Raw genomic sequence first — 13,214 nt, 5'->3', positions numbered from 1 at the left:
AAATAAGTTCATTTGTATCATTTTTTTAGTGTCCACGTATAAGTGATATCATACAATATTTGTCTTTCTCTGTCTGACTTACTTCACTTAGTATGATAATCTCTAGGTCCATCCATGTTGCTGCAAATGGCATTATTTCATTCTTTTTTATGGCTGAGTAGTATTCCATTGTATATATGTACCACATCTTCTTTATCCATTCCTCTGTCGATGGACATTTAGGTTGCTTCCATGTCTTGGCTATTGTAAATAGTGCTGCAATGATCACTGGGCTGCATGTATCTTTTCGAATTGGAGTTTTCATCTGTTCCGGACATATGCCCAGGAGTGGGATTGCTGCGACATACGGTAACTCTATTTTTAGTTTTTTAAGGAACCTCCATGCTATTCTCCACAGTGGCTGCACCAATTATTTTTATATTATTCATTAAAAAAAATTTTTTTTTAATCACAGTTTTTTTTAAAAATAAATTTATTTTATTTTATTTATTTTTGGCTGCGTTGGATCTTTGTTGCTGTGCGCAGGCTTTCTCTAGTTGCGGCGAGCAGGGGCTACTCTGTTGCGGTGCGCAGGTTTCTCATTGCGGTGGCTTGTTGTGGAGCATGGGCTCTAGGCGTGTGGGCTTCAGTAGTTGTGGCTCGCGGGCTCTAGAGTGCAGGCTCAGTAGTTGTGGTGCACGGGCTTAGTTGCTCCGTGGCATGTGGGATCTTCCCAGGCCAGGGATCGAACCCATGTCCCCTGCATTGGCAGGCGGATTCTTAACCACTGCGCCACCAGGGAAGTCCCTACTTTTCTTTTAAACTAATAAATCTTTCTCATTTATTTACATGTTTTCACTTCATTTAAGAGCTATCCAGAATATAGCTTGCAGCCCTTCTCTCTCCATGGTTGGGCCTAGGGCTGATTTCCAGGGAACCAGCCCCCTGGGGTGAGGCCCGACCATAATTAGCCCCAGGGGAAGAGCACACCCTCTGGAGTGGGATTTGCGAGTTAACACAAGCAGAATGCCCACTTCTTTTCATGAGGAATTTAGGGATTTAGGGCATTATAAGGGCATTCAGAGGCCCTGTCTCTCCACCCAGATCAGGGTTCCCCAGAGACTCCTCAGGCTCCTCTCCTACTGGCACATGCTTCCATCTAAGAGAACGCACCCACTGCCTATGCTTCTCCTGAGAGCTGGGGATGAGGGAGGGCGCGCCAAGACCCTGAGAGGGAGGTAGCTATGTCCGAAATCCAGGCCATACTCTAGTTCGGTTGCTGGCCAGAAATTCAGTCTGTGATGTATTCTATTTTTTTCTCTGTCCTGTCACTCTGTACGTGAGGTACAGGGTGGCAGAAAGAGCCCCAGGCTTGGCTTCCAGCCCCAGTTCTCTACTATCTGTGTGGCCTTGGCTGCCTTCCCTTCTGGAGCTGCAGTTTCTTCCTATATACTCAGGCCCTTATGCCCTCTCACTGTTTCTCCTTTATGTTATGGCCTGAGGAGAGGACCTAATCCAAGAGGTGGGAAAGGCCTTGGAGAAGATCTTAAGGTCATGAGGGGTGATCACTGTTATCACAGGACATGGAGCATTAGCCAGCAAGCATCTTCAGAGGGACCCAGGCAGCTCGGCCAAGAGAAACACTGGCTTCAGGAAGCGTGGGAAGGTAGACATGGGGAAGCTGGGAGTGCTGCCCAGAGGGAGCAATGGGCTGGAAGCCACGAGATGGGTATCTGGATAATAGGTGACACTCACTGGGCGCTTACTATGTGTCTGGCGATGTTCTAAATAAGCAAGCTATAAAGGGCTTAGAATGTGTATAAGTCTATGAGGTAAAAGTACTATTATCATTCCCACCTTACAGATGAGAAAACCGAGGCACAGATTAAAGTAACTTTTCCAAGGTCACTCAAGCTTGACAATCTGGCTCCAAGCCTGTGCTCTTAGCCACTATACTCCCCTGTCTCATATTTCCCACTCCATCAATCAGCTGGGCTCTTAGCATCTTCATTTGAAGGGTTCTGAGCTTTGTGTCCAGAACCAGTGTCAATCAATGTCCCAAGGTAACAGGGAGTATAACTTCAGTGCTCACTTACGCTTATGTCAAATTACCTGGGTTCTTATCCTAGTCCTTCTACTGATTTGCTGAGTAACTCTCAACAAGTCTAAGGGCTTGATTTTCTTGGCTGGAATAATTTTGGTTTTCAAATGATCTTACCTTAGGGTTATCTAGAAGTGAGGCAACAATAATAACAATTATATCTAACATGTACTGATTGCTTACTATGTGCCAAGAATGGTGTTTAGCATTTTACATCATTATCTCACTTAACCTTCATAATAATCCAATGAGACAGGCACCATTATTGAATCCATTTTACAGATGAGAAAACTGATGTAAACAGAGATCTCAGCCAACTCCACAGAGTAGTTTAGTATTGGACTCAGAGCCCTGCTCTTGATCCCTTCATCATACTGCCACTATAACTGCAGTCTTTAGGGCTTCACCACCCTACTTCAGGATGAAATCACAGAATGCCATTAAGGTTTTTTCTCAAGGATTATTAACCCTAATAATGGGAGTTAACAAAGCTGCTCAATTTGGGAGAAATAGTAGAGGTTAATGAGAGAAAAAAAATAAGCTCACAAGTCTGGTAAAGAAGTTATAGGACTTCCTTGGTGGCAAAGTGGTTAAGAATCCACCTGCCAAGGCAGGGGACATAGGTTTGAGCCCTGGTCTGGGAAGATCTCACATGCCATGGAGCAACTGAGCCCATATGCCACAACTACTGAGCCTGCGAGCTGCAACTACTGAGCCCGGGTGCCACAACTACTGAAGCCCGCATGCCTAGAGCCCGTGCTCTGCAACAAGAGAAGCCACTGCAATGAGAAGCCCACGCACTGCAACAAAGAGTAGCCCCCGTGCACAGCAATGAAGACCCAACACAGCCAAAAATAAATAAATTAATAATAATAAAAAAGAAATTATAAAAATGTGCAAACAAGTCCTTGTGAGGCAGCCAGGTCTGGAGGTACTGTGACTCTTTACAAATGAGGAAACTAAGGATCAGAGAGCCAGAACTCGAATTCAAGTCACCGACTCCCAGGTCAGTGCTCAGTCCTCCCTTACACTGGGCCCTGTACATGACACTTCCCACACATCACTCTGTGGGTCCTGGCGACGTCAGGTACCCTGGTTAGACAGCTTACAGTCCAGAACCCTCAGATTTTGAAGGCACGTCTCAAACATGCCTGTTACATGGCCAGAGAACATCTACGCTAGACATAGATGCTGTAATGAGTTGGTCCTCAGGGCTGGTGAAGGTAGAAGTTTTATAGAAGCAACAACTATGATTTAAAAATAAAATACATGGTTATATTGGGCTTCTCATGCCTCTCATCTCCCTATGTGACATGGGGACAAATGGACAAGTTTATAATCTAGCCTCCTCTTGTGGCCGAGAACAACAGTTTTGAGAGAAGAGTTGAGAGACTGGATTCTGATTTTACTTCTTCCCCTACCAGGTGACTTTGGACCCTTAACGCTGTAGGGTCTCAGTTTTCTCATCTAAAAAGTGGGTCTAATTTAGCATTTATGCTATCTTCCTTATAGGCTCAAATAAGACAATGGATGGGAGTACTGCTGTGGAAAGTACGGCGTGATGAATAAATGTAAGACAAGGGATAAGGCACTTACTGGGTGCTAGAGCCTGTGTTCTCTGTGATTCATAGTATCTCACTTGATGCTCATGACAACCTTAGACACAGGACTGATTAGCTTCACTTTGAGGCAAGAGCTGAAACTTAGAGGGGTAAAGCAACCCATCTAGGACCAGTAGAACCTGCGCCAAGGAATGGCTGACTCCAGAGCCTGGATCACCCAGACCACTGCCTCCAAGCGGTGACGGTGTTAACTCCGTCTCCTAGGTGAGGCATGTACTGAAGGATGCCATCATCAGCTTTCAGGACACCCTGCACTGGTGGAAATCTGTCTCTTGTTTAGATGCTCCAACTGAAAAATGACTTGCATCATCAGTCTTTTATCAAGCCCCTTCTCCTTTCTACACCAGCAAGTCAGCAGATACTTTCCTTCTACTTCCACTGTGTATGAAGACATATTAAGACAGCTTGGATAAGGAGATTATGATTTGTAATTAAATATTAACCTTTCTGACAGTATTAAAATTAAACCACTCGGAATTCTTCATCCCTAATCAGGTGGTTCCTGCCCATAACTGCATCTTCCCTAATAGTCTTGCTAGTTTATGGCCCTCTCCAGAGTGCTAATTGTTTCAATCGCTGCCAACCTGATGAATTGTCTTAAAAATGCTATTTCGGTTGGAGCATATTAGCATGCCATGCGCTGCTTCTTGCCTGCCTGCCTGCCTGTTGAGTGGGTCTGCTCTAGCTTTTGAGACAGCTCACGGACAGCTACTGGCAGAGTCAGTAGAAGGGTGCTATGAATGCGGCTCAGAAGGACACAGCCTGAGCTACCTTGTTTCTGTGGCTGCCAGGCCCTCAGGGAGGTGGTGAAGGGGGAGCTAGGCAAAAGCAGGATAGGAGGTGGCCAGGACTCGGTTGCTGGCAGTTTGGCTGGCGGAGGCCTGGGCAATTCCTCATCACCTCAGCTGGGGAGGCTTTCCACAGAAAGTAGGCAAGGGCATCCAGGGTCGTGGGCAACCTGCGATGCCTCCACACTGGGAAGGCCAGTAGGAAGAAGAATGTGTGGCTTTAAGTTGAAATGTTCCTGCAATCTCCAAGGACTGCTCTGACATTTCTCTCTGTGCGAAAGTATTTCCTGTCAGTCTAGAAAGTCAAACTGAGCAGGTCTTGGAAAGCCAGAGTCTGAACAAGGGGATGGGCACAGCCCTGTCCTATGGAGAATCCAGGCCTCTGGGTCATGGGAAAAAGGGGACTGTGACCACCTCATAGCTTAGGGCATTAAGAAATCATGTTTAAAAGCTCATGTAGAATGGAGAAAAGCAAATCCTCTTATTTCTACTTTTCTCCTACAGGTCTGAGACTCCCTCTAGCATGGCCTTGATGGCACTGGACAGTAGTGATAGGTTTCTAAAGCTGTCTCCCCCTCAAGACTGAGCTCCTCAGGGCAGGGGAGTGTCTTAATGAATGCTGTATTATCAGGATCTAGTACAATACCCGGCACAGAGTAGATGCTTAGAAATGTTGTATAAATGAATCTCACTGGGTTCTTCCAAGTGCCTCAAGAGCCAGGCAGGGCAAGGATTATTCATCCTATTTCACAGATGAAGAAATTGAGGCACAAAGAGGTTGAATAACTTGCCCAAATTCCTGGAGCAATTGGTGGCCAAGTTGGGGCCACAGATGAGGCCTGCTTCCTGGGCCAGGGCCCATCTTTTTGATTGGCTATTGCCAGATTCAGGAAGCCTAGGATTTTTGGGGCTAGCAGGAGTGGTGAGCTCTCCATGGCCTGCCGATCGGGCGTAGATCCCAGCCCTTACCTTTTTGGCATCTTTGTGCATATATTTGGCTGTCTGCTTGGCCAGTTCTGTTTTTCCTAGTAAGAAGGAAAAGAGAAGTGTTGGGTTAGGACCAGGTGACTATCTCCTGTGATAAAAGAATATTAGAAATGCATGGATGCTGGAAATAATGTATGTTATGGCTGGGAATGTTAAGGCTCAGAGAGGGTGAGTGACTCTCTCAAAGTCACCAAGGGAATTAATGGTAAAGCTGGGACCAGAATCAAAGTCTGCATTGCATCTTGATTTTTCTGTGGATGGGGACTGAAGCCTTTTCTCTACAGGAGCATCCTAAGAGTGAGAGGTTGACTCTTACAATCCAGAGCCACCCTGTCCTTTGAAGCCCAGCATAAACCTTGCCTCTCCTAGGAGCACCCTGACTTCCTGGCTCACTGCACTGTATCTCTCTGGACACCCACGGTCTTGCCATCCAGCCAGGCCCTGGAGCCACGGGCCAAATAGAGGCTGGGAGAGGATATAAAGCACCTCTCCTTGGCTTCACAGCCTTGCTTTGTAACATAAAGGAGGAATGATAATACCGAAGTGGTGGCTCTGAAGGGCCATTTGGCATGACGGTCAAGCCTTTGGAAGTCACCATCTGGTATGGGTCAAGTTCTATAGTATCATGTGAGGTGATGGTAACCCTTTGGGACCCTACATCTGAGGGAGCACCCATGAAGATGCTGAGAGGGGAAGAGGAGGCAACAGATGCATGAAATTCCCTATCAAGACAATGGGAGAGGAAAAAAAAAAAAGACAACGGGAGGTGGTGGTGGTGTGGTGGTGGCAGTGGGAAGTATCTGTGAGGGCAGAGAGTGAGGGAGTGAGAATGCCTCAGATAATCCAGCCCAAATGGCTATAAAAATCCCCAACCCATTTCACCGCAACCAATTTTGCTATGCACTTAGCACTGTGCTGGCCATCAGGGGCTTTCTTTAGCTTCCTAGAGGGTTATGTCCCAGGCTACACTAGATAAGGCTGGTGCACTGGGCAGTGGAGGTGGTTCAATTCCTAAAGGGCAGCCTCTGGGGTTGCAGAGTGGCTGGACCAGGACTCACAGGACCCCAAGGGCCTGGCCTTCCAGGTGAAGTAGGCCCTGCACCACAGCTTCCAGAGGAAGGGGCATAATTCCAGCTGTTCCTAATGTGACAGATGATCCTCTTGCTGGCTCTGTAATTTGGAGGCAGTTGTTTTGGGAGCTAGATTTGAACGAGAGGTGGGTCGTGTGACTCTGGCCCATAGCAGCTGGGGCTCCCCCAGCTCTCCTTCCCCACAGGCTGATCTACTCCCAGTTACCTATTCCAGATGATCCCAGGAAGAGGAAGACCAGAGGGTGTTCTTCGTCGTACCAGCCATTCTCCTTCCTCCGGATCGCTATGGCCAAACACATAAGAAGGGAGGACAGGGAGGGAGGCAGATAAATCAATGACACAAAAGGCAGGATAATTATCACTAAGTATACAATATGTTTTACTGCTCTGTGCCCACTCAAAGTCCTCACTACCATTAGTGCTGCCTAATCTGATTAGCTGGCAAGGTCCCTAGAGACACCTAATCAGGTTAGCATGGATTTGGAAAGCTGCCCAGAGCAGATTTCGGATAAAGTTTTCCAGGATGAGCACTCAGCGTTGCCAAGGAAACTGAAAGGCGGGTGGATGGTGAATGGAGGTGAAGGGGGTGGGGGGCTGGTGAAGGAGAATTCGAGAGGAACTTTAGCTCTCCACTGGTAACCCACCTACTCACCACTGGTGGGAGTCTGAGCCTGCCCCTATGCAAACGGGAGAGGCAGAAGCCCATGGCAGGCCCTTGGGGATCTGGGGTGTGAGCTCTGAACTCTTTCCCATTTGGGGGAACTAAGGTCTCGTCTGCTGTTAGGAAATACAGTCAAATGAACTTTCTGGAAGCCAGTGAAGGGTAGGTAGTGTGGAGCTCAGGGCACGGAAGGGTGAGCCACTTGGTTAGCACCTCCACCAACATGGTCTCCACTGGGCAGAGGTGGGGGGAGGGGAATAAACATGTACTAGGTTCCCCGGGGCTCAGCTCTGCTAGAGTGAGTGCTGACCTCTCCTCTTCAAGGGTTCTATGTGCAAGATGAGGAAATTAAATGCCCAACCACAGAGTGGGAGAGTCAGGCTCAGAAGCATCACTCAAGTATAAGAGTAGGAACAGAATGAGGCAGAACCATCAGAAGAATCATTTATTAAACATGCTATCTGCTAGGCCCAATGGAAAAATGGCCAACATTTTATTACTCAAGACCCATACCCTGAGTGGAAAATATTATTTTCAACTCCATCATACTGAACAGGAAACTGAAACAAGAGATAAAGAGATCTGCCCAAGTCACACAACTAGTAGATTACCAGCTGACTGGTGGAGATGGTAGAGTTGCATCTCTAAACCTGTCTTCTTTTTTTGTCACATATGGCTACTTACAAAAGCTAGTATCAATTTGGGTTGCGTTAAACGGAAACATGGCCGTCAGAAGAAGGAAGGGGAGAGACCATTGTGCAATGTCAAGGTCATCCTGCAGATGGAACAGCATATATGGTCTGGTCCCCAGAGTGTTGAGGGGAGATGAGCAAAAGGATATATGTCAGAGGACAAGGCTTGGAAACCAAGTCAATGGAGGAAGAGTTGACAGTCTTAGGGAAGCATCGTCCATCCTTGAGGTGCAAAGATCCTAAATGCTATACTGTGTGGTATAATCTGTGTGGTTGGGTTTCAAAGAAGCAGCTGGAGAGATCAGGGAAGGCTTTTGGAAGAAGTGGGACTGATGACGGATCACAGAGACTGGGTGGGGTCTGGAGGGGGCAAAAGCGGCAGCATGACAGAGGTGGAGAGACAGGAATGAACATGAGTACTTGTGGGTGGGATCAGATCAAAGAGGTCTCGAATTCCTGTCTTAGGAGTTCAGGTCCACACTGTGGGCTTTCTCACCTCAATCTCTAATGCTTCTACCTAAGATACTTTCTAGTTCTGGCCTCAGCAGAAACAGAAACTGTGCAACCTCATGGACACCAGACTAGCCACTCTGTCTGCCCGGGAGATACTCCCTGAGACTCCTGAGAGGGGCCTGAGAAAACACTCAGTCTAACCTCTCCCTTGGGCTAGGTCTCAGATCATCTCTAAACTGACTGGCTTGGTCCTCTGGAAGGCCTGGCCATGATGGGAATCCACAGGCCTCATAGGTATCTGAAGGCTGGGGATGAAGATGGAGAAGTCCCAGCCTGGTGAGAGGGAACCCCCAGTGTCCTGACAGAAACAAGACCCCGTGGGTGGGGGTATTTGGGGAGGTGGAGATACTGTAAAATGGCAAAGGCTAGACTTCTGTGAACATTATGTGTGGATGTGTGTTGAGGCCAGGGTGAGAGAAGGGGTCATATGAAAGGAGTCACACTCTTCCAAAAGTTGGCTAAGTTGAGAATCTACGTTGGAAAGAAGCTGAGCAAAAACTGGATTCAGGCTTCATGGGGGTATTTGGGGAGGCAAAAGTATCCAGGCATCACTCAGACAGGTGGCCTGGGGGACCAGGGTTCCCCAGGTGTCATGAACCTGAGGTTCTGATCTTGACTTCTCTTTCAGGAAGCTTCCCAGCCCACCAAGAGCTGCATGCCTCTGGGCTATGCAGTTCAAAAACACCATGGAGAATGCGGAATTGGATTACGCCAGGGGCCATCTTTTCCCCCTTCTTTTCTAATAATGCACCTGGGAGAGGGCTCTTTATAATGCCAAGCAGACTCCACTGCACAGCTGTCCCTGGTCAATTCTGCCAGACCCAGGGCATGAGTCTGGGGTGGGCTTAATCTGGGCTCCCCGTGAAACAGGCAAAATGCCAACCATTAAACAATTACAACTCTGGATATTTCTAATAATATCTGAAGAGAAAAATGGCCAAGCAGATGGCGTCCGACAGAATGAAAAATGGAAGCAGCTAGGAAAGACTGGGGAAGGCGGGCCCTGGGGTGTGTGGTTAGCAGGGTGGCTGAGGACCAAGGCTGGGCGCCTTAGGGTTCTGTCAGGCTGGGGCAGAGGCTGGGACAGACAGAGACCTGGATAGGCCCATTTGGGATGTGGCCACAGGTACTGGTGGGTGCTCTCACTGTGGACAAGCAAATGCAGCAACTTCCTCTGCTAGCACTTCAGAGTCTGTAAAGAACTTCTGTAGACATAACTTCATTTGAGGCTGGTTATGAACCCATGAGGCTGGCAAGGCAGGTAACTTGATTCCCATTTTACAGACGAGGAAATATATATAAAGAAGTTAGGTGACCTGCTCAAGGTTACGCAGGTAAATAAATGAACCTGGGCTTTAACCCTGGCTCTGGCTAGCTCCTGAGCATGAACTGGTGCTTCAGGAGTTTACAGAAAGGAGTTGGCTCTCCCCTACCACAACATCTCCTCATTCCCTCACCTCACCTGGAAAGCCACCCTGCTGCAGTCTTCCAGTCTGGCTGGCTCAGCCATTCCATACATGGTCTCAGGGGCCCCTGCCCCTGACCATATCCTGACCCCTGCTCTCTGGGCTTGAGATGGTGTCAGGTCCCCTGAGCAGGCAGCTCAGCCCCTTCTCTGGCCAGTCCCATCTCTGAAAGCTCCAACAGGCTTGGCAGCCTCTCCACATGCTGAGCCAGCTCCAGGGCCTCCTTGCTGGGTTCTTCCCCTTACCAGAACGTCTTCTCCTGACCATGTCAACCACTACCAGACCATCCTAAGTCTCACCTGCAACAACTCTTTCCTGTTTACTCCACCACATCACATCTGCTCCATTAACTCCTATGTTCATCTATGGGGCAGTATGGTGGAGAGGGCAGGAGTTATAGGACCGAGTTTGGAGTCCTGGCTCTGCCACTTATTAGTTGATTGACTTTGAGTAAAACACTTACTGATTTAGAGGCTTGGTTTCTTCATCTATAAAATGGGAAGAGCCATACATGCTCAGTCAGCCCCACATGAAGATTAAAATGAGTTAATGGCTATGGTATTTTATAAGTTTCAAAGAATGGAATAATAATAAAAATAATGGTGATCATAGCAGCAGTAGTGGCAGCTGCCATTAGCTTTGCCATTTTACAGATCTCTCTTTCATCCTTACAATAATTCAGAGAAGTAGACATTACCTCCATTTTACAGAAGAAGAGACTGAGGCTCAAAGAGGGGCAGTGGAACAGGTTTCATCTGTCTGTGCCCTCGTATCAGGGGGAGGTGTGCCCCAAACTGTGTATTCTGTGGGTGCATGTGCTAGACATTCTATTTCCCAAGGGACTCTTGCCCATCACTGGTTTAATGTGTGCTGACTAAATGAATTAATTCTTGGTTTTTCTGGAATCACAAGTGGAAAAGAACAGACACTTCAACTCCTATTTTACAGAGAAGAGTGAGGCCTGGACCCAAGAGTCTCTTATGGCTTCAACTGGTTACTACTACTACTACCCTTGGGTGAATAAGGTTTCCACTCTCTTCTTAACCTCTCTCCAGGGAGCCTTATCCATTTGTTCAGCAAAAAAGCTCTGTGTTGAGTGCTGGGGCACCTACAAAGAAGCCTAAAACAAGGTTTGTGCCTTTTGGTTGAACGCTGCTATGAAAACTGTGGGTTCCAAGTGGGATGGGAGCACTGGGAGAAGTGTGGGAAGAGCCACTTGTGCCTGAAGTATGAGGGGGAGATGGCCAGGCAGTCTGGGTATGAAGGGACATTCCGGGAGGAAAGCCCTGGTGTGTGCAAAACCAAAGTGAGACAAAAGTACTGCCTCCTCCTCCCATGCCAGGCCTTTGCCTCCATCTAGCTCAAGGTTCCGGGGGAGTCTGGGCAGGCTGACTCATCTTTCCTGATAAGTTCTGGTGATGCAGTGGGAGAGATTTTTTTAACCTAACTGGAACATGTTTGTTCCACGCTTGTGCCACCTCCTAGGGAAATCTGTCCTTCAGAGGGACTCCATGGCTGAGTCATCTAAATGTCTATTAGCAATTTCCTATCTAAGCTTATAGGTTCGAGGAGCACAGCTCAAGAAGTGTCTGCTGACTGAGTGGATACTGGTGCCTTGGGTTTGGTGGATGATGAGAGAGAGTTCTCTTCTTAGTCTGTAAGGATTAGTCATTCTGAAGACAAACTATTGCTACTAAGGGGTTACGTATTAAAATTGCAAAAAACAGCTTTTGTTGAGCCCACCCATTATATGTTACTGTGTGCATGCTGTGAGGTAAGGGATCCCTGAAGGGAAGACTGACACCCTTCCAGAAAGAGGCTGAGATCAGAATCTGTGCTGAGGAGAGGCAGAACGTCAAGAAGGTCTCAGACTTTGTTCATTTGAGTTCACTTGAGTTCAACCTTTTACACACCTGTGTACCAACCCTGGGGAAACAGACCTGAATGAGAGGTAGTTCCTGACCTTGGGAGGGAGAAAGACATACAAACCGATGCCATGTGGTAAGTTCAGTTTAAAAAGATGTCCACATGGGCTTCCCTGGTGGCGCAGTGGTTGAGAGTCTGCCTGCTAATGCGGGGGACACGGGTTCGAGCCTTGGTCTGGGAGGATCCCACATGCCGCGGAGCGGCTGGGCCCGTTGGCCACAACTGCTGAGCTTGCGCGTCTGGAGCCTGTGCTCCGCAACAAGAGAGGCCGCGATAGTGAGAGGCCCGCGCACCGCGATGAAGAGTGGCCCCCGCTTGCCGCAACTAGAGAAAGCCCTAGCACAGAAACGAAGACCCAACATAGCAATCAATCAATAAATAAATCTTAAAAAAAAAAAAAAAAGAGGAGCCTTTAAAAAAAAAAAAAAAAAAAAAAAGATGTCCACAGGAAGCCCAGAGAAAGGGCCCTGCACCCAGGTGGAGGGCTAAGGAAGGCTTCCTGGAGGAGGCCTGGGTGTTGAGGGTCCTGGCAGGTGAGTGGAAGGGCAGGGCAGTCCAGACAATAAGAACAACAGGCGCACAGGAGGGACACCTGGAGTGGTGAGGTGGGGAAGTGGAACTGTAAGAAGTTTTCTAAATCAGTCACTGCCTCTCTACAACTCAGGGATGACCTGGATGTATTTCTCAGATTAGAAACAGGACTCCAAGGGAGGGTCCAGAAAGGTGCAGTGCTTAGGAAGATTACATTTTTGGATTAGTCAAAGAGGGACGTGGAGCACGAGACAGGATGGTGCGCCTACTGTGTGCACATGGCTGATGTTGAGATTCTGAATTCAGGCCAGACCTTGGAAGAGCAGTCAAGGTGGTAGAGCTTCCCGGGGGAGTTCATGGGCTGGAGTCAACTGGGACCAGATGCAATGGGTTCTGGGGACAGGCCCCTGGTCAGAGGGAGCGACAGGGTGTGCAGGATGACCTGCTGCCCAGAAAAAGCTTCTTGGAGCAGGTCTGGGGAAAAGGGGTCAAAGGCTGAGTAGTACGGGTGTTGTAATTAACTATTTTGCTACAGTCACATTCCTAGTATGCTTGTGAACAACTAGAAAGCAGGCTTACAGCTTCTCTTCTTTCCTCAGAGCACATCACAGAGATGGACAAAGGGCCATACCAAAATAATTAATTTGACAAACTTCACTAAGCATCTACTTCGAGCAGAGCGCTGTGCCAGGAACTGGGAAAACAAAAGTGATTCAGTCATGGTCTCTGCCCTCAGGAGTCTACAGTCTATTGCTCCTGAACTGAGTTAGGCTAAGTAAAAACCAGCCCGAGTGTGGGAGACGGGCAGGGCTGGGGTGGGGAAGGGGCCAGAAGAAAGGGAATTACAAGCAGAGAGG

The 13,214-nt window shown here is 48.0% G+C and overlaps 1 protein-coding gene across 1 annotated transcript in view; it reads right to left on the bottom strand.

Annotated features, from left to right (window-relative positions):
* The window catches only part of CLPB (caseinolytic mitochondrial matrix peptidase chaperone subunit B), a 146,616-nt gene that overhangs the window by 9,383 nt on the left and 124,019 nt on the right, over positions 1-13,214 (bottom strand). Inside the window, exons 8-9 of the mRNA XM_036861854.1 lie at positions 6,774-6,851; positions 5,460-5,515 (exon numbers count right to left, since the gene is read on the bottom strand). Coding sequence (XP_036717749.1) covers positions 5,460-5,515; positions 6,774-6,851 — 134 coding nt within the window. The remainder of the gene's footprint in view (positions 1-5,459; positions 5,516-6,773; positions 6,852-13,214) is intronic.

Source organism: Balaenoptera musculus, chromosome 8 (genome assembly GCF_009873245.2).
Source record: "Balaenoptera musculus isolate JJ_BM4_2016_0621 chromosome 8, mBalMus1.pri.v3, whole genome shotgun sequence".
NCBI classification, from domain to species: Eukaryota; Metazoa; Chordata; class Mammalia; order Artiodactyla; family Balaenopteridae; genus Balaenoptera; species Balaenoptera musculus.
Note: the sequence above shows the minus strand (reverse complement) of the source record. Positions and strands in the feature narration are given on the sequence as shown.